Genomic DNA, 18,581 nt, shown 5'->3' with positions numbered 1-18,581 from the left:
TTGGTCTTGCCCTTCCCAGCCCCAAGGTCTCATCCCCAGACACGAATTGGTGCCACATTCCTGCTGTTGACTCCAGCAATTCTGCAGCCAAGAGGTGAGTCAGAGCAGCCCTGTGACCCTGCTAAAACCAAGCCTGCACAAAAAGGTTTTTGTCAGGATCAAAGTCCCAGATCCCTGCTCACGAAAGGGGGTGAAGGACACGGGCTCCTAATCAGTCTGTGAACCACAAAGTTCCTTTTGTGGAGGAGCTCCTTCCCTGTGGAGGTGCAATCTCCACAGGGATTTATTGCAGGCGAGAAAACCACACCTGAAAATTTCCCCCAGCCACCTTCTCCTTTGGGGTTGGTGTGAGCAGATCCAGCAGGGACCAGTTCTCTCCATTTCAGGAGAATTTCAGTCCAAGTGACCCTCATTAACTGCTGCCCGAGGTGTCTAAATGAATAATCTATAAATAGATCAATAAATAAAATATCTTTACAGTTATGGGTTTGAATTCTTCTTGCAGCTCTGTGGCTCTTTCTGGCCCCAAAAATCCTTTTTGATCTGCACACAAATAGGTATATAACAGACAGGTGGGATGCACCACTCGTTCTGGAACTAATAAATCTGATAAAATGATATTTCACTACCCTGCAAACGTTTCCCTCAGCCTGCACTTCTTATCAGCCCTTCCAGGAACACTTAGAGGTGAACTTTGAGATCTTAAATTTTTTGTAGGAAAACCAAATGCCTGATCTCTTATGGAGCCAGCTCCCCTTTGTATGTCTTGAATCACAGAATCACAGGTTAATTTAGACTGGAAAAGATCCCCAACTCTGCCCAGTCTCCAGCCTGTCACCTAAAGCAGAGCACTGAGAGCCACCCCCAGTGGCCGTGGCAGCTTCCCATGAGAATGTCCAGGGTGTCCAACTTCTTGAGAACTTTATATCACTGACTGCATATAAAACATCTCCTGATTTTTCTCTATGTTTATTTTATTTTGGTGGAGTGTGCTTTGAAGCTTTTCGCTTGTGTTGAAAAGCTGAATGTTACAATTTGCATTAAAGCTTTTCCTTCCCGTCGTTCTTTCAACCACAGCCAGAGGGAAGACAGGATTCTTCCAGAGCCCCAAAACCTGAACAGAGCAGGTGGGGACGATCCCAGCTCTCCTGTTATTCTGCCCAGAACCTTGCTCCCAAACTCTTCCTTCTGCTCCCATTCACAATGGCCAAAGTTTGGGCCCCACAAACGCCAGATCTGGGGTTTTCCCTGTGCTCTGTGGTGGACAGACCTCCAGCCTCAGTCTCAGGGTGGCTCTGGTGTCTGCAGGCTGGGCCTGGGTGTCCCTGCCAAGCCACCCCAGCAGCTCTGGCAGGGGTGGCCTTTGCCCGTGGCTGAGCTGGCTCCTGGCTGACCCCTGGCAGATATCTGGGTACCTTTGCCCTGGAGAAGAACGGGACAGAGCCTGGATCAGGCACTGCCCTCACCTGCAGAGCTGCCCGTGGCTCCTGTTGGTGGGACTCAGATAACAAGAAGGGTTTTTGAGGGAGCTTGGAAGCCTGGATGAGTGCAACCCTTTCTGCCTGAGGCGTCTCAAACATTTCCCTCCATGATTTTCATTAAATCTGGAGGACCTTTTTCCCTTCTTCACCTTGAGCCAGCCCCGTGCTGCTGGAATTCCAGAATTCCTCACTGCAGAGAGGCAGACAGACCCGGAGCACTCCCTGCTCCTCTCCTAGCTCCTGTTTTTCTGTGGAGCACAGTTCACCTCAGCATGGAGCAGATGAGACTCTGATTTCCATTCCACTTTTGGGACACCTGAGTTGATAGTGGAGGGTAAAGTGCCATGGACGTGCAGATTCCAATTTGGGGGAATTTTTGTGCTCCTGGCTCCCCTTTACTGCCCTGCTGCTGTCCCTGCCAGCAGCTGACTGCAGTGCCTTCCCTTCTTCCTTCCCTTCCCACTGCCTGGAGTTCACCCAACACTTGGAAAATTAGAGGCAAAGAGTTTGAACTTGTTGAGAGGAACATGCCCAAGAAAGCACAGGATCATTTTCCCTGATTATTAAATGCATTCCATTCCACACTTGTTTTGACATTGTCTCTCAGAGAAAAATATTTTGTTTTATGGACAGGGCTCCTTGTTGCTTTTCTTGTCAGGAATTATTGCTCCCTCCAAACCCTACAATGTAAAGTTCTTTAAAATTCCTTCTGGATCCGAGTCCTACAGCTGAGGTTTGACTTGTTAGGTTGTTCCAAAGCCTCAAAGATCACACAACTGAGATAAAAACTGTGGACAGGAGTTGAAATTTGATGTAGTCTGTCCTCTGGTAGCAAGGAGTAAGGGAATATAGGAGATAAATCCATACAGGAATTGTATGAGGCATTAATGAAGTTCTAGGTGAACACACAGGAAAGAAAAGCTCTGGTCTTCACTCTCTTCAACTCTGATACTCAAAAATACCCAAGAATAAATAGAAGTGAATAAGCAAAATGCTCAATTTCATAATATAACATTCACACTTTTCTCCAAGCCTTGCCTAAAAGGAGACATTAAAAAAATTTGAATGCAGCCACCCCCACCCTGAACTATCAATGCTCAGGTTCTCAGGGGAATTCACACAAGGGATCATTGAGCTGCTGGCAACTTCAACCTCAACAAACCTCTTGTTTCAATTATCTGCAGCCAAAACCACCTTCTTCTGCTAAAGCTACAACTCTTCCGTGGATTTTCAAGAGATGTGCCACAAAGGACTGAAAATTGTCCAACTTTCTCCTTTTTTGAGAGGTGATAACGCATTAAAAACACACCCACCCACGGGCAGTACCACTGAATTAAAAATGAATTATTTTATCTTTAAAATGAGGCATGGGACGAATTTCCTGAACATTTGTCCTGAAATGAACTTCAGCTGGGAACAATTCACAGAATTAATTGTTTAGATTTTGGGTTAGTTTGCACCATTCATTGAAATATTGACAGAGATGTAAATTCTGCCTCTGGTTGTTGAGCACAGAGGTCCTTCTTGGGCTGGAGGGGACAAACCTGGGTGTTTTCTGTCACTGATGGCAGCAGGGAAAGGTCTCTAAATCCCTCTGCAGGGACTGACTCAGAGCTGGGGCACATCAATTGTCAGGAGCAGAGCACAGACCAAACATGCCAGACTGCCAGGCCTGAACACTGGCATTCTTATCCATTAAAAAAACATGGATTATTGGCTCCAGCTCTGCCTTTTCAACTCCAACACGCCCAAAGCCTGAACAGAATTCACTTCCTTTTGGACAGGTAAACCTCACTCCCTTCCCTGTAGGGACAGGGAATGCGGAGGTGAATTAATTCCATTAAATTGTGATCCTGCTGCCTTCCTCCCAGGAGGGACTGCAGGAAATGGTCCCAGGGAGGTGGTGTTGAAATGGAAATTCTGAATGAGGGCCTCGTTCCAAAGCAGCAAAGGACTGCTCTGAATTATCCTGCTGGGCTAAAGGGTTCCAGATATTGATTAATCTGCTGGGGTCCTGCTCCGGAAACAGAGGGGAAGGAAAGCTCTGTTCTCTGGAAGCCTGGCTTGGTCATTCATTATCTGTGCAGTTTGATAATTACCCATTCCCTAAGTAAATTGCTTTGGACATTCACTCGGAGGTGGGTGATTAATGAAGTTCTCTGCAAACTTCAGGCACCCGAAAAGCTCCGAAGATTCCGGAACTGCGTTTTCCAGGTCAGTGGGTGCTGGTCACCCAGCAGAGAGCAGGGATTTGTGCCTGAGCTTGCACAGATTTGTACCTGAGCTTGCACAGATTTGTACCTGAGCTTGCACAGAATCCACCCAAACCTCCCTCACAGCAACACCCGCCTGGATCTTTGGGTCCACTGCATTTAAACAGTGAGAATCCCCAGCAGTTCAGTAAATATCCACCTGTGATTTCCTGCCCAGGAGCAATCAGGGTTTCGAAACAGCTCCTAACGAGGCTGCCAAGGTCAGTTCAACGAGATAACAGCACTTGTCTCTGAGTTAAATCATCAGAACTTTGTGAGCAGTGAGAGATGCCTGGAATCCAACAAACTGTGTCTCTTAGCACTTCTTCCATACTGGCACAGCTCCCTTGGCTCTAATGCTGTAATACTAATTTATGATGACGTAAAAAGAGGCTTTTTGGGGGGTTTTTGTCCCGGGATTTTGGGTAGATGCCCCACATGGACCTGCACCCCAGCACAAACTCCCTGGGGATTGATTTCCCATCCTCTTCCCTGCTCCCGGTGTCACCCTCACCCTGCCAGGAATGGTGCTGAGGGATGGCATTTAAAAAATATGCATCATTTCTACTGATTCTGCAAAAATTCCAGCTATTTTCATCTTTCCTCAGACCTCTGTATGAATTTTTTCTTGTCCTCATGGCAGAGAAATATCCCAATCCCTGTCCTGGGACCTCCACGCCAGGCAGAACTGTGTTCAGGTTGTGCCAAGGGTGCAGAAGCTCTTTTGCAAAGCTGCAAATATTTTAAAATGAATAATGAAGGACTAATTCTAGAGAAAAAATATAACTCTTTATTTTCTTACAAAACTGCCTAGAAATATTCAGATAATGCACAAATTGTTTTATACATTGTTATGGGGGTAGATTTACATGTCTGAGCATAACAGAGGAGAAGAAACAAATGAAAAACAAGAGGCAGACCAACAAGTACCAAGAACTTGCATCATTTCAGCCTGTAAAAAAATAAATTCAGGGTTATATATAGAAATAAAGCTGTGCTTGAAACTGCAAAAGTGTAAAACCAGCGACCATAACAGCCAAAATCCAGTATTGCATGGAGGGCAGTGACAATTTGAACCTTTAGATATTGCAGTATCCACGAGAAATAAACCCCCTGGAAATGTTTAGGGTCCTCATTTCCTGCGGAATTGTTCTTGGAAGCATAATTTTGTGTTCATCTCATGTAAGTATCCTGTTAGGATCATCATCACCCTGCAGAGGCAGAACCCATAGGATTCCAGAGGTTCCATTTCTTCTCATGCTATGAAAGGCCACGAAGCCTTTACAATAAAAGTGGGATAAAATGGGTGGTGCAGGAGCTGAGGGATGGAAATCCATGGGGAAGGGCAGAGGCTGTGTCAGGCACAGGCTGCAACTGCTCAAAGCAAGCCAGAAATCCTGCCAGGTGCATTTGTCCCTATTTCCCTCCTACCCAGGAAATGAAGAATGCCAAGGAAATCTATTTCTTTCCTGATCCCAATTTCCCAGCCCTGTTTTAGCCTTTTTCCAGACTCCCAACTCCCTTCTCTGGTAATTTGAGAAGGACTGAGGCAGTTTCCTCTCCCACTCCGAGCTCCCAGGGCCAGCCCAGCCCTGACTGGTCCCAAACTGGAGGCAGCTCTCCCCAAACTGGGCTGTTCAACACCCCCCAGGGCTCCTCGTCCTGCACTAAATCCCTGGATTTCCACAGCTCTAGGAAAGCACTTGGTATTTTCCTCTCCTTTTAAGCACATTTTTCCCAATAAAAGGGTCTGGGAGCTTTTCCTGGTGCTGTTCCTGGCTCAGCAGTTGTTCAAGGGATGTGGTGCAGTTCTTCCCTGGAGCTTTGGCTCCCACAGCTGATGTCTCTCTTTCAAGAGGAGGCAGCAGCAGCAGGGCTGTCCTTTAATTTTTGCAACCTGTATTGAGCAAAAAAAGAATATTTATAGTGATTATGTCAAAGCAAACAGCACTGAACAGACTTCAGTTAAAGGAATATTCAGATAAATCTGAATATTCAGATTATACTGGGAGATATTTTTTTCCTGTGGTGTTGGCTAGCAAAAAAAAATCTCTTCCCCAGTATTGAAATGTCCTGGATTTCTAATTGGAGGATTTAATTCTAGATCAGAGACTTATTTTCTCAATTTAGGTTGTTGCACAAGTAAGTTATTTTGTTAGTTTGTGTAAATTTGTGAGAGAGAAAAATCCCACATTCAAAATATTTAAGTTGGACTACTGCATGACTATTTACAAATAGATCTAAGCTCTGCAGTGAGAAGTTCCTTCACTAAGGCGTTCTCTATTTAATCTGCAAACTGATGCTCAAGATCAAATGTTCTTTTCCAGGAAATATCTTCTGGGGATGCAGTGGAGGAGTTCTAACAAACCCTGGCTGTTATTTTCTGCAGCAGTGGGTACATGTTGATTTCTCCCTTTTTGAGCTGCATCACACAGCAAATGTGGATATAAAATTGCCTCCAGAGCCACGAGCTGTGCAAAACACGGGACATTTCCTGATAAAATACTAAACTGGGACAGCATTAATTTGTTAAAATAGAGATCAGGAGGGCTCTGGCCCTGTGAGAATGAAGGGCAGAGAAGCATCAGCTTTACCCTCCCATTGGCACAGAAACCCCAGCCTAGCTCCCAGCAGAGCCCACAGCGTGCAGGAACACAGGCGTGTGGTTTTGTGCACAAGCAGAGCACAGGTTTGTGTCTTTGTGCACAAGCAGAGCACAGCATGTGGTGTGGGCACAAGCAGAGCACAGTGTGAGGTTTTTGTGCACAAGCAGAGCACAGCGTGTGGTGTTGTACACAAGCAGAGCACAGCGTGTGGTGTTGTGCACAAGCAGAGCAGAGGTTTGTGTTTTTGTGCACAAGCAGAGCAGAGGTGTGTGTTTTGGTGCCCAAGCAGAGCACAGTGTGTTGTGTTGTACACATGCAGAGCACAGGTGTGTTTTGGTGCACAAGCAGAGCACAGGTGTGTTTTGGTGCACAAGCAGAGCACAGTGTGTGTGTTTTGGTGCACAAGCAGAGCACAGGTGTGTTTTGGTGCACAAGCAGAGCACAGTGTGGTTTTGTGCACAAGCAGAACACAGGTGTGTGTTTTGGTGCCCAAGCAGAGCACAGCATGTGCTGTGTGCCCGACCTGCTCGTGGCTGGAAGGCGATGGGCAGGGCCCTGCTGGGGATCAGGATCCCCGAGTGCAGCGTCTCCAGCGGCGCGCGGTCCGTGGCCACCACGCGGTACCTGCGGATCAGCTGCAAGGACACATCCTGTCAGTGAATCGCCCCTATGGATGCAGGGCCTCCCCCAGCCTGGGAATAACCTGCTCTCCCTCCAGGATTCACGAGGCTGAACAGTTGCTTCATTAAGCTATGCTATATTGCACTATATTATACTAAAACTAGACTATATCATACCAAAGAAAAACCCGTGAGCCTTTCAGACAGTCACAGCACAGCTTTGACCTGGTCAATCAAACCTGACTAATTTGAATTGGCCAATCAATCAAAACAACCACCACCAGAGCCCAATTAACAAATCCCTCTTGTTAAACAATCTCCATAACACGTTCCACACGTGCCAAACAGGCGCAGGGAACAGAGATTGGAATTGTTTTCTCTGCTCTCTCCGAGCTGTCTCGCTGCCTTCCCCAGGAAGAATCCTTGGGGAGGTTGTGCCTGCTGCTCCCTGTGGAGAGAGCTGTGCCCACCATCAGCGTGCTGGGCTCTGCCCCGCTCAGCTGCAGCACAAACCCCCCGTCACTGTGATATTTTCTGAAAAATCCCTTTGCCAGGATTTCTTCTCCTGGGAAGCTGAGAGGCCTCAGGAAAGAGTGAAAACAACAATTATCTGATTGCTTTGGAATGTAGCCTACAAGTTTTTTACCAACAGGTGCATTTTTGATTGGTTCAATGTAAATTGCTTTTCTTAATGAGCAATCACAGCCAGCTGTGTCGGACTCTGAACCACCGGGTTTTCTTTATCATTCTTGTTAAGCCTTCTGACGTATCCTTTCTGTATAATTTAGTATAGTTCTAGTCTAGCATTCTTTTAATGTAATATAATATAAAGAAATATAATATAATATAAAGAAATATAAGAAATATAATAGAAGAAATATAATATAATATAAAGAAATATAAGAAATATAATAGAAAAAATATAATATAATATAATATAATATAATATAATATAATATAATATAATATAATATAATATAATATAATATAATATAATATAATATAACATAATATCATATATACATACTATCATATATACATAATATCATGTATACATAATATCATGTATACATAATATCATATAAAACATAACATAATAAAATATAATATAATAAAAATATAAAAATAAAATAAAATATAATATAAAAATAAAATAATAAAAATAAAATAAAAATAAAATAAAATATAAAAAATAAAATAAAATATAAAAATATAATATAATAATATAATATAAAAAGCAAATATAATATAAAAATAAAATTAATAAATCTAATAAATATAATCCAATAAATATAATCTAATAAATATAGAGAAGTTAAAATCAGATTCTCATCTCTGGCCTCGTCCTGGGGACCCTGACACCCCCCAGTTCCCTTTCTGGGGTGCTCACCCAGCAGAGGGCCAGGTGCAGCTGCAGCTCGGCCACGCGGCGCCCCACGCACATCCTCCTGCCGACGCCGAAGGGGACGTGGGAGAAGGGGTGGATGGAGCCCTTGTGCAGCCAGCGCTCGGGCCGGAACTCGGGCCAGCCCCTGAAATAGTCCTCGCTGCAGCCCAGGGCGTGGCTGTTGATCATCAGCACGGTCTGCAGCGAGGCAGGACAGAGAGCCGGGTCACAGAGCCACCCCAGGGAGCAGCTCCGGGATGGGGAATCGTGGCACGTGTCAGATACAAATAATAACACTGGCTTTTGGCAAATATTAACATGGATTCTATAAGTGTGAGGTTAAAACGACTTCGTTATACGGTTTTTATTTCTGTTGTTAATTAAGCTTGGACATAGTAGTGAAATAGCTGATATAAATATCCTTCTGTTATATACCTACTTAAATAAAATAACATCCAATGAGCATATGAAGACACCTGCCACAGATATACCAACTATCAACTCTCACAGCTAAAAACAGTGTGGGCCATAGCCCAAAAACTAAAAGTAATAAAATAAAAGTAATAAAAATAGGCTAAAAACCACAGCCAAAGAATACTCATGCTCTGAAAAAGTAAAACCAAACAAGAGCCATACCAAACGGTTCTTAAAATATGTAAACTAGTTTAAAGAAGAAGTTTACTATGCATGGTTGTTTATGAATATGCAACAAACTAATGTAACAGAAATAGTATATAAAAAGTGTTTCCAAAAAACAAGTGTACTCTTAGCTAAGTACCAAGATACACCCAACCATAATAACCTTTACTCTGTAGTCCTTGTCTCCTATTGTCCTTTATCAAACTTTTTAAATTTTCACAAGTGAATGTGTTTTTCACAGCACAGCAGCTTCCGCAGGAGAGGTCATGGAATCCCCAAAAAATCAATTGGAACATAGAAAAGGTTGTGGTTTCCTCAGAGAATCATGGGAAAACTTGATAAAAAGTTGGAATAGCTCATCAAAATTATTTCAGGCAAATATTTCTGTCTAAGTCCAAGTGCAGTGCAGGCAGTGTGGGTTTGTGTTTATGGGAATCCTTGGGGTGAATCCTTCATTCCTTGTCCTGGGGCTGGTGCTTTGGCAAAGCCAGTTTGAAACTGAAATATGAGCAACTTCTGTGGTTTAAAGGGCAATTAATAAATTCAAAACCATCCCAATAAACGGAATTAATTTCCTTACCCCTTTGGGCAGCATGTAATTTCCCAGCACCATTTCTGTGTCGATGGTGCGGGTGGTGAAAGGCACTGATGGGGTTAATCTGCAGGGAAAGAGAACAGTGGGTTAAATTCCCAGCAATTTCCCTTCTTTTATCTCTCATATTTTCCCTCAAACAGCAAGATGAACAAAATTCCGTGTGCTGGAAAATTCCCTCTCCCTTGTGCAAAGGAGCTGGTGAAACACTTGGTGATTGTTTTGAAGGATTTGGGGATTTTACCTCATGGATTCTTTCAGACAGGCTTTTAGGTAGGGCATGTTCCTCAGGCTCTCAGCACTCGGGCTCTTCTGAGCAGCCAAAACTCTCTGGATTTCCTGGAAAAGCTTCTGCTGCACGTGTGGATTGCGGGAGAGGTTGTACAGAGCCCACAGCAAACTGTTGGCTGTCTGGAACAAGGCAAAAAGAAAGGTGAAGCCCTCCTTCTGTAGGCACAGAAGGAAGAGTTTTCCCAAAATTCAAAGCAACATTTCTGGCTGGGCACAGCTTTACGGAATTTTGACAGCCTGAGGTGTTATGAGCAGTCCCAGTTGTCCTGCAGAATTAAAAATCTGGGGATTTCAGGTAAAAATCCAGGGATTTCAGACAAAAATCCATTTGCACTTGGGCCACTGAAGCCACTTCAGGTTTAACTCACTTCCAGGTCTGCTGGTGGTTGGGTTGTGGAAGGAAGTGGGGAACTGGGATGATTTGAAACCCTTGGAATATCAGCTTTACCATCTCCATGCTGGTGATCTGCAGCTAAGGAGGGAACTGGGGGAATTTAAACCCCAAGGAGGGAACTAGGTGGGGATTTGATCTCCAAGGAGGGAACTGGGGTGATCTGAACCCTTGGCACGTGGGTTACTTACTCCACGCTGGTGATCTGCAGCTAAGGAGGGAATTGGGGGAATTTGAACCCTTGGAAAATCAGCTTTGCCATCTCCACCTCAGTGATCTGCAGCTAAGGAGGGAACTGGGGGAATTGAACCCCAAGGAGGGAACTGGGGGTTTAAACCTTTGGCACGTGGGTTACCGTCTCCATGCTGGGGATCTGCAGCTAAGGAGGGAATTGGGGGAATTTAAACCTTAAGGAGGGAATTGGGGGAATCTGAACCCTTGGAAAATCATTGTTACCATCTCCAACCCATGATGTGCAGCTAAGGAGGGAATTGGGGGAATTCAAACCCTTGGAAAATCAGCTTTACCATTCCCATGCTGGTGATCTGCAGCTAAGGAGGGAATTGGAGGGAATTTAAAACCTAAGGAGGGAACTGGGGGTCATCTGAACCCCAAGGAGGAAACTGGAGGAAATTTAAACCCTTGGCACATCAGTTACCATCTCCACACTGGGGATCTGCAGCTAAGGAGGGAATTGGGGGAATTTAAACCCCTGCGTGGTTTAAACCCTTGGCACATGGGTTACCGTCTCCACGCCCGCGATCTGCAGCTAAGGAGGGAATTGGGGGAATTTAAACCTTTGGAAAATCAGCTTTGCCATCTCCATACTGGGGATCTGCAGCTAAGGAGGGAACTGGGGGAATTTAAACCCCAAAAATGCAACTAGGGTGGTTTAAACCCCTGGCACGTGGTTACCGTCTCCACGCCCGCGATCTGCAGCTCCGCGATGGCCGCGTAGAGCTCCTTCCTGGACAGCTGTCCCCCCGAGTAGATGTCACACAGAAAATCCCCCTGGGGGTTGGCAGAGTGCTTCTGCAGCCGGCTGTCGATGGAGTGCTTGGCTGAGGAGGGCGGGAATGATGGAAAATCACTCGGAGCCCCACAGGAACACCAGCAAACCCACGTTTCTCACACAGGGTTTTAAAGAAGTGCCGAGCTGTGCTCTGCTTTTAAGCAGTGGGTAAATAATGAGAGTATTTATAGGGAATAAAGGATGGTGCTGTCGCTTTTCAAACAAACTCAGTCCCAAAAATCACTTTTCAAGAGGAGGAGCTCTTAGGAATTCTATTCTCTTAAATTAAGGGAGGAAATCAGTGACACGTTGAGGGAAATATTCAGCAAACAGAAACACGAGTATGTAAAATTTATTACCTGGGGCTTTCAAAGGGGATCAAGGTGTTAAAAAATCAAAGGGATTTAGCACCCAGCACCCCCAAGGGGAAATGTAAACCTTGGATTTACCAGGGGAAGGCACAAAGAGATGCCAAACTTTGACATGCTGGGGTTTTTTTAAATAAAAAGAATCAGGTTTTGCTCATGAGTATCCCAGCTGTTAAAAACAGTTCTGTAAGGAATTATTCATTTTAAGTGAAGGTGTCAAACAGGTTTTTCTGAGCAAAACTGGTTTAAAGTGTCTTTCCTAAAGCCCATAAACCAAGAAGCAATAAAATGAGTGAGTGTGTGGCTGGCAGGATAAAAAGCCTTGGGACTCAAATACCCAAGGGAAATATCTCAGTGTTACAACTTTCCAAAAGCTCCTCAGCCTTTAGTTATGCCTCTCACTGTTTAAATCAATGAAAATTTAAAGTATTAAAAATACAAACTCAACTTCACATCTGGAGTTTGAGTAATTTTTAAACTTGGAAGGCAAACTCATTTTAAATAGTCAAACATGTTGTCAAAAAGCCAAACTGCTCCTTATTATTTAAATTACTTCTGGGTATAAGATTTACAGCTGTGTTACAGGTTGTTCAGAAAAGCTATAATTTCTTTTTTTTAGCAAACAAGTTTTTGCTGCATGCACAATTATTTTTTCTCAAGAAAACGAGTCCTTGAGGGAAGTCCCTTTACATTTATACCCTTGCCTTGAAAGGGATTATCCATTTTTAATTTCCTTTTAGGACAGATTAAAGTAGTGCCATGGCACTGCTGGCTCCCAGAATCCTGGGATTCCCCTGGGAATTGGATATTGCCCCACAGCCTGGGTGTTAGTCACTAAAAACTGCTCCCACATGGGAATCAATCCCTCTTTAGGTACAGCAAATGTGTTTTAATCCAGGCTGAGGGTGGGGATTAACAGCAGCAAGTATGGAAAAAAATCAATTCCAGCAAGGAGAAGACAAAGAGAAAGGAGATAATTTGGATTAAATAATGACCTGTTTTAAATATATCATCCCATGCTTTGGTGTGAGCTTGCCAGACTTTGGTGTTGAGCCCCTTGTGCAGCTCCACAGGGGTCACCATCATCATCCCGAAGGTGGCCATCATCTGTGGGGGAAAACCTCTCTTTAATCTCTTTTCATCCTCCTCCTTGCAATCCCTGAGCAACACCAGGCTGGGAAGGAGAGGGAGATTTTCAGGAAGGCAAAATTCTGGTGGAATTTCTATCCTGGACAGAGAGGATGGGTCTCAGTCTACTCAGGGCATATCCAGGTAAAAATTAGAGGCAGCCAGGAGTGTTCTCAGTAAGGAATGCATCCTGTGGATTTTAGGCACCTGTTGGGAGTGGGACAAGGCATTTTTTGGCAGTGCCTCCCTCTCCCTTGACAACAGATGGGCTAAAAACTGAGGCAGGGCTGGCTGCCTGTGTGTGATGACTGAAATGAGGCAGGTTTGGACCCCAGAGCCCAAAGCAGCTCTGACCCCGTGACTGAAATAAGGAAGGTTTGGACCCCAGAGCCCAAAGCAGCTCTGAGCCCAAGCCCAGGGATCTGCACAGCCCCACAGTGCCACCCTGCAGGAGCAGAGTCACCAGCCAAGCTGACAGTTCTCCTTCCAGGCTGCCCTCACGGCCACTCAGCACTTCCCCTGTCACACTGGTGGTGCAGGCAGGTAAAAGGTGTTATAAAAAAATTTATAAAACATGGATTAGCTTAGCTACCTCAGCTAAACTGACAATAGATTGCAAGTCCCTATGTGAGAACAGCTTGAGAGAGTTCATTAACACAACAATTAACTATTCCTGGAGAGAAAAACCAAGTGCACCTGTAATAACCAGGGATCTGTCTCATGAGAATCAGTGAAGAAAATGTGTGAACAATTCAAGAATAGAGAGATTTGATGGACAAGTGAAATACCTTTTACTAACCAACAGGGTAATTGGCAAGAAAGCTCCTAACCAAAGTTAAAGTTGCACAGGAGGTCTGTGAAAACTGTATAAAAATGGGAATAAAAAGGGGGTTTTCCTGCATGGAGAAACTGAGTCCTCTCTTATTACAACACACTGAGGCATTGCCTAAAGGAGGCAGAAGTTCAGGATTAGCTGGGCACCTGTTGGGTACAGAAGCCTGAGCTGCTTTTCCAGCTGGCTCCTTTAAACTGCTGTCTCTCATTAACAGCAGGGGTACAAAACCACCACAGCCCCAGGAGAGACCCTTCCATACCGTTTTTACAGCCTTGATGAAGTTCAGACTTTCTTCTTCTACGTCCTGCTGCAGGAGGCCAAACCTCTTCCCATACAGCACCAGGCAGATACCTGTTGTTAGGCAATATTATAATTAAATTTATAAACAAAAGGCCGTGTGGGATGCATCATTTATCATCAAGGAATGGCTTGGGTGAGCCTTCTGAAAGTGTTCCTTGATGCAGAGCTGGCAGAGCAGCCCTGGTAAAACCCCTCCTGCTGGTTTGCCTCAGCCCCAGTGAGGGTTTCCAGCTTTGGGGCTCTTACAGCAACATTCCTGCAGAATTAGGAGTGCCACTGATCCCCCCACCGGCAGCAGAACTGCATATTTGGCTGATATTTGGTGACTTTACTGAAGAAAACTGGAGAATGAGGAGCCACCTCCCACAGCATCCCCACTCCTCCCCACAGCCCCAAACCGCTGCAGCATCCCACACTCCACCACTTCCCACCTTTTCCACTTGTCTGTTTTTCCCCTTTCTTTTCAAACTGTCACTTCCTATTTTTCCCTTTCCAAAAGCACCATCACCACTGACATTGGAAAAAAAACCACTTTGAGGAGCTCAGCCCAGAGGCTGCTGAGAGGAGCCAGCCGAGGGCAGCTGGGTCTGGCAGGGCTGGGTCAGTCACTGCACCCAGCCATCCCTTTTTTTGGGAGTCACTGAGCCACTTTCTGCCCTGTGTCATTCCTGGCACATTCCTCAGTGAGCTCGGAAAGGTTCCTAGGGATGAGGCTCTGTCTTGGTAACTCATTCCAGCCCTTCTCAATCCCAGTGTAAACACTAGAAATGGGATTTTCCAGGCTTTGCCTGCAGCCAGCACTCTGTTATTGGAATATTTCATTGATCCTGCTGATAGCTAACAAATATCAGATGGACAAAAAAGGCTGTGTGTTATCTGATCCCACTCTAGATGAATGAACCATAACCTCCTCAATTTTTTGATTTATAAGTCATTGGAATGTTTGAATTTTAGTAAGCCATGCAGGTAGCTAGGCAGAAATTTGTATTTGTGCTGCTGAATTTTGCACTGACAGTCCCTGGCTGTTCTGCAACTCTCTTTCCATGATATTATAGCTGAGTTTGGAAATAATCAGCACGTTCATCCCTGATCGTATTTTGACTGCAGTGCCCTGGCAGGTGCACCACGCTCAGGCAAAACCCAACTCACTTTCAAAAGACCATTTGTTGAATTCTGAATAGACGTCTTCCATCTGTCCATTGTGGTCACAAATTTCATCTATTCTGTACATAAAGTCCTCCAGGACCTAAATGGTGAGGAGAATAGAAAGAAAAGAAGGGAATAAAATGACATCAACTAATAAAAATCCGGTGTAATTCAGCATTTCCACTGCCTTTTAAGCAGATAACAATCTTGCATGAGAGGAATCCTTTTGTTCCCTGTTCCTTGAACAAGATTCAACTTCCCCCCGTGTGAACAAGTGTTTGGATTTGACGCAGCTCTCGATGAACTGTGCTGCCCTCGCGGGGATGCAATCCCTCACTCCGGGGTTGCACAACTGGGGATTAAGGTGTTTATCACAGATGCTCCTCAGCCTCCCCCAGGAGCACAGAGGTTAAGGACAGAGGTGTTCCCTGAGGGGAGGAGCGGAAGAATGAAGGGGTAAAGGCAAAAATTACTGCAGGCAGGAAAAGCAGGGAAAAGCTCTTTACAGGAGCCTGCATCCTTATGGAATAATCCTATTATTCTGTGGAGACGGTCTCAGACCATGGCAATCAGTTTGTACTCGTTATCCCCTGAATGTTCTGGGTCTGAACTCGTGGTTTATCACTGTGCAGTAAATAAAGCTGTCCAGACAAACCAGATCTGCTTTAACTCCCAGGCTTGCAGGGGAGCAGAGAGAGGAAGGCTTTCTCAGAGCAGGGTACCTCATTGATGGTCGTGTCCAGCTTCACAACTTCCCGGGGCTTCATCAGCTTCTTCTGAAAGGCACTTCTCACCCTCTGCCAGTCCTTCCCCTCCCTGGTTGAAATGACAGCGAGGTTGGAGAGCGAAAAGCTCCGAGAAGAACGAAACCAGAAAAAAAAACAAAAAACCCAAACCCGCACTACTGATGCTCCACCGCACAACCGGGGGATCCCCGGGGGCACAACTGGGGGATCCCCGGGGGCATCGGCGGCACCACCGGGGGATCCCAGGGGTGAGGACGAACCCAAACCACGCTCAGGGTGCAGCCCGGGACCCCCGGTCCCCGCGGAGCCGCGCTGGGGCGGCCGCGCTCCGCAGCATCCCCCGGTCCCCGGGGGCCCCGCAGCATCCCCCGGGCACCGACACCCCCGCAGCCCCTCCGGGCACCCCCGGGACGCTGCGGTCCCACTCACAGGATGAGCAGCCCGTAGGCCTCGTCGCGATAGTCGCGATAGGCTTTCCAGGGCTTGATCTCCAGGCGCTGGGGGCAGGCGCTCTCGCGGCGGTACAGAGCCTCCAGCAGGCACGGCGCCGCGATGTGCACCGAGTCGAAGGCGCCCAGCTTCATGCGGAAAATCTTGCCGAACCTGCGGTGGTACTGAGCCTGGGGAGCAGCGGAAAACGCGCCGTGAGCGCGGGGCGCTCCCGGGCGCGGCATCCTCAACCCATCCCCATCCCCATCACCATCCTCATCCTCATCCCCATCCCGTCCCCGCCGCCTCACCAGGGTCTCGTGCTGCCTCTTGAGCCCCCCCTTCCAGAGCACGTCGGGCAGGCTGCCCATCAGCGGCCAGCTGGGCGGCCCGGGCAGCGTCTCCGCCGGCCGCAGGGCGCTCAGCGAGGACGCGGCGCGGCCGCAGGTGCGGGCGGGGAGCCGCCGGGAGAGGAGGAGGAGGAGGATGCTGCAGCCTGCCATGGCCGCGGTGCCGGCCCCGGGCTCGCATAGGTGCATTTATAGCAGCCCGAGGTGCTGGACTTTCATCCTCGCCAATGGGAGCCCTGGGTGGGGTGAGGTGGGGCCGCTGCCCCGGCCCTGCCCGCGGAGCCCGCGGGGCAGGCGGGTCATGGAAGGGTTCAGGCGGGGCAGGGAAGGCACCGCGCCAGCGCCTCCGCCCGCTGGGAGCGCGGGGATGCGCGGTGGGACCCGCCGGGATCCGGGGATGAGCGGATCGGATCCATTGGGATCTGGGAATGAGCGGATGGGACCCGCCGGGATCCGGGGATGAGCGGATCGGATCCATTGGAGTCTGGGAATGAGCGGATGGGACCCGCCGGGATCCGGGGATGAGCGGGTGGGACCCGCCGGGATCCGGGGATGAGCGGGCCGGACCCGCCGGGATCCGGGGATGAGCGGATCGGACCCGCCGGGATCCGGGGATGAGCGGGTCGGACCCGCCGGGATCCGGGGATGAGCGGGCCGGACCCGCCGGGATCCGGGGATGAGCGGGCCGGACCCGCCGGGATCCGGGGATGAGCGGATCGGACCCGCCGGGATCCGGGGATGAGCGGATCGGACCCGCCGGGATCCGGGGATGAGCGGGCCGGACCCGCCGGGATCCGGGGATGAGCGGATCGGACCCGCCGGGATCCGGGGATGAGCGGATCGGACCCGCCGGGATCCGGGGATGAGCGGGCCGGACCCGCCGGGATCCGGGGATGAGCGGATCGGACCCGCCGGGATCCGGGGATGAGCGGGCCGGACCCATTGGGATTGCAGGGATGCGGGGATCGGACCCGCTGGGATGCGGGGATCGGTCCCCAGCGCGGGCAGCGGCTCCGCTCCTTGCCTGGCGCTCGTGCGAGCGGTCTCGTAGCTCTCTCGCTCTTTTTCTCTCTTTTTTTTTTTTTATTTTTTTTTTTTTTTTTTTTCTATTCGTGTTTTAGAGTCCGAGCACCCGCGTGAGCACGAAGGGCCGCGGTGTTCATCCTGCAGAGCGCAGAGTGGTTCAGTTTTCCCGCAGCATTTGCACTTTAAAAAGACGGAATAAGAAAGTGCAGGGAGCTGAAGAAGAAGAAGTTGTGGGGTGTGAACTGCCCCTACCCTCTCTGGTTGAGTAACCAGAAAAGGTCGTGTGGGCATCACCGGGGAAGGCAAAATTCCCTTCGCTGTGGGTGTTGTTAGCCATTAAATCCCGACAAAAATGAGTGAATCCCGGTCTTTTAATCAGAAACTGCACAGAAAAGCTTGGAAAGTTTGAGGCTGAGAGGAGCAAGAACAGGGAAGGGAAGGGAAGGGAAGGGAAGGGAAGGGAAGGGAAGGGAAGGGAAGGGAAGGGAAGGGAAGGGAAGGGAAGGGAAGGGAAGGGAAGGGAAGGGAAGGGAAGGGAAGGGAAGGGAAGGGAAGGGAAGGGAAGGGAAGGGAAGGGAAGGGAAGGGAAGGGAAGGGAAGGGAAGGGAAGGGAAGGGAAGGGAAGGGAAGGGAAGGGAAGGGAAGGGAAGGGAAGGGAAGGGAAGGGAAGGGAAGGGAAGGGAAGGGAAGGGAAGGGAAGGGAAGGGAAGGGAAGGGAAGGGAAGGGAAGGGAAGGGAAGGGAAGGGAAGGGAAGGGAAGGGAAGGGAAGGGAAGGGAAGGGAAGGGAAGGGAAGGGAAGGGAAGGGAAGGGAAGGGAAGGGAAGGGAAGGGAAGGGAAGGGAAGGGAAGGGAAGGGAAGGGAAGGGAAGGGAAGGGAAGAGAAGAGAAGAGAAGAGAAGAGAAGAGAAGAGAAGAGAAGAGAAGAGAAGAGAAGAGAAGAGAAGAGAAGAGAAGAGAAGAGAAGAGAAGAGAAGAGAAGAG

The 18,581-nt window shown here is 47.9% G+C and overlaps 1 protein-coding gene across 1 annotated transcript; it reads right to left on the bottom strand.

Annotated features, from left to right (window-relative positions):
* Positions 1-4,529: 4,529 nt before the first annotated feature.
* Positions 4,530-16,773, bottom strand: LOC135282204 (1,25-dihydroxyvitamin D(3) 24-hydroxylase, mitochondrial). The gene is made up of 12 exons (XM_064391760.1): positions 16,535-16,773; positions 16,224-16,414; positions 15,771-15,864; positions 15,052-15,148; positions 13,862-13,953; positions 12,635-12,746; positions 11,175-11,320; positions 9,822-9,988; positions 9,566-9,644; positions 8,350-8,544; positions 6,863-6,974; positions 4,530-5,630 (listed from the first exon to the last, which is right to left on the bottom strand). The coding sequence occupies exons 1-12, from the start codon at positions 16,760-16,762 to the stop codon at positions 5,617-5,619; spliced, it is 1,527 nt and encodes a 508-aa protein (XP_064247830.1). The 5' UTR covers positions 16,763-16,773; the 3' UTR covers positions 4,530-5,616.
* Between the last annotated feature and the right edge of the window lie 1,808 nt (positions 16,774-18,581).

This window comes from Passer domesticus, chromosome 16, assembly GCF_036417665.1.
Source record: "Passer domesticus isolate bPasDom1 chromosome 16, bPasDom1.hap1, whole genome shotgun sequence".
NCBI lineage: Eukaryota > Metazoa > Chordata > Aves > Passeriformes > Passeridae > Passer > Passer domesticus.
Note: the sequence above shows the minus strand (reverse complement) of the source record. Positions and strands in the feature narration are given on the sequence as shown.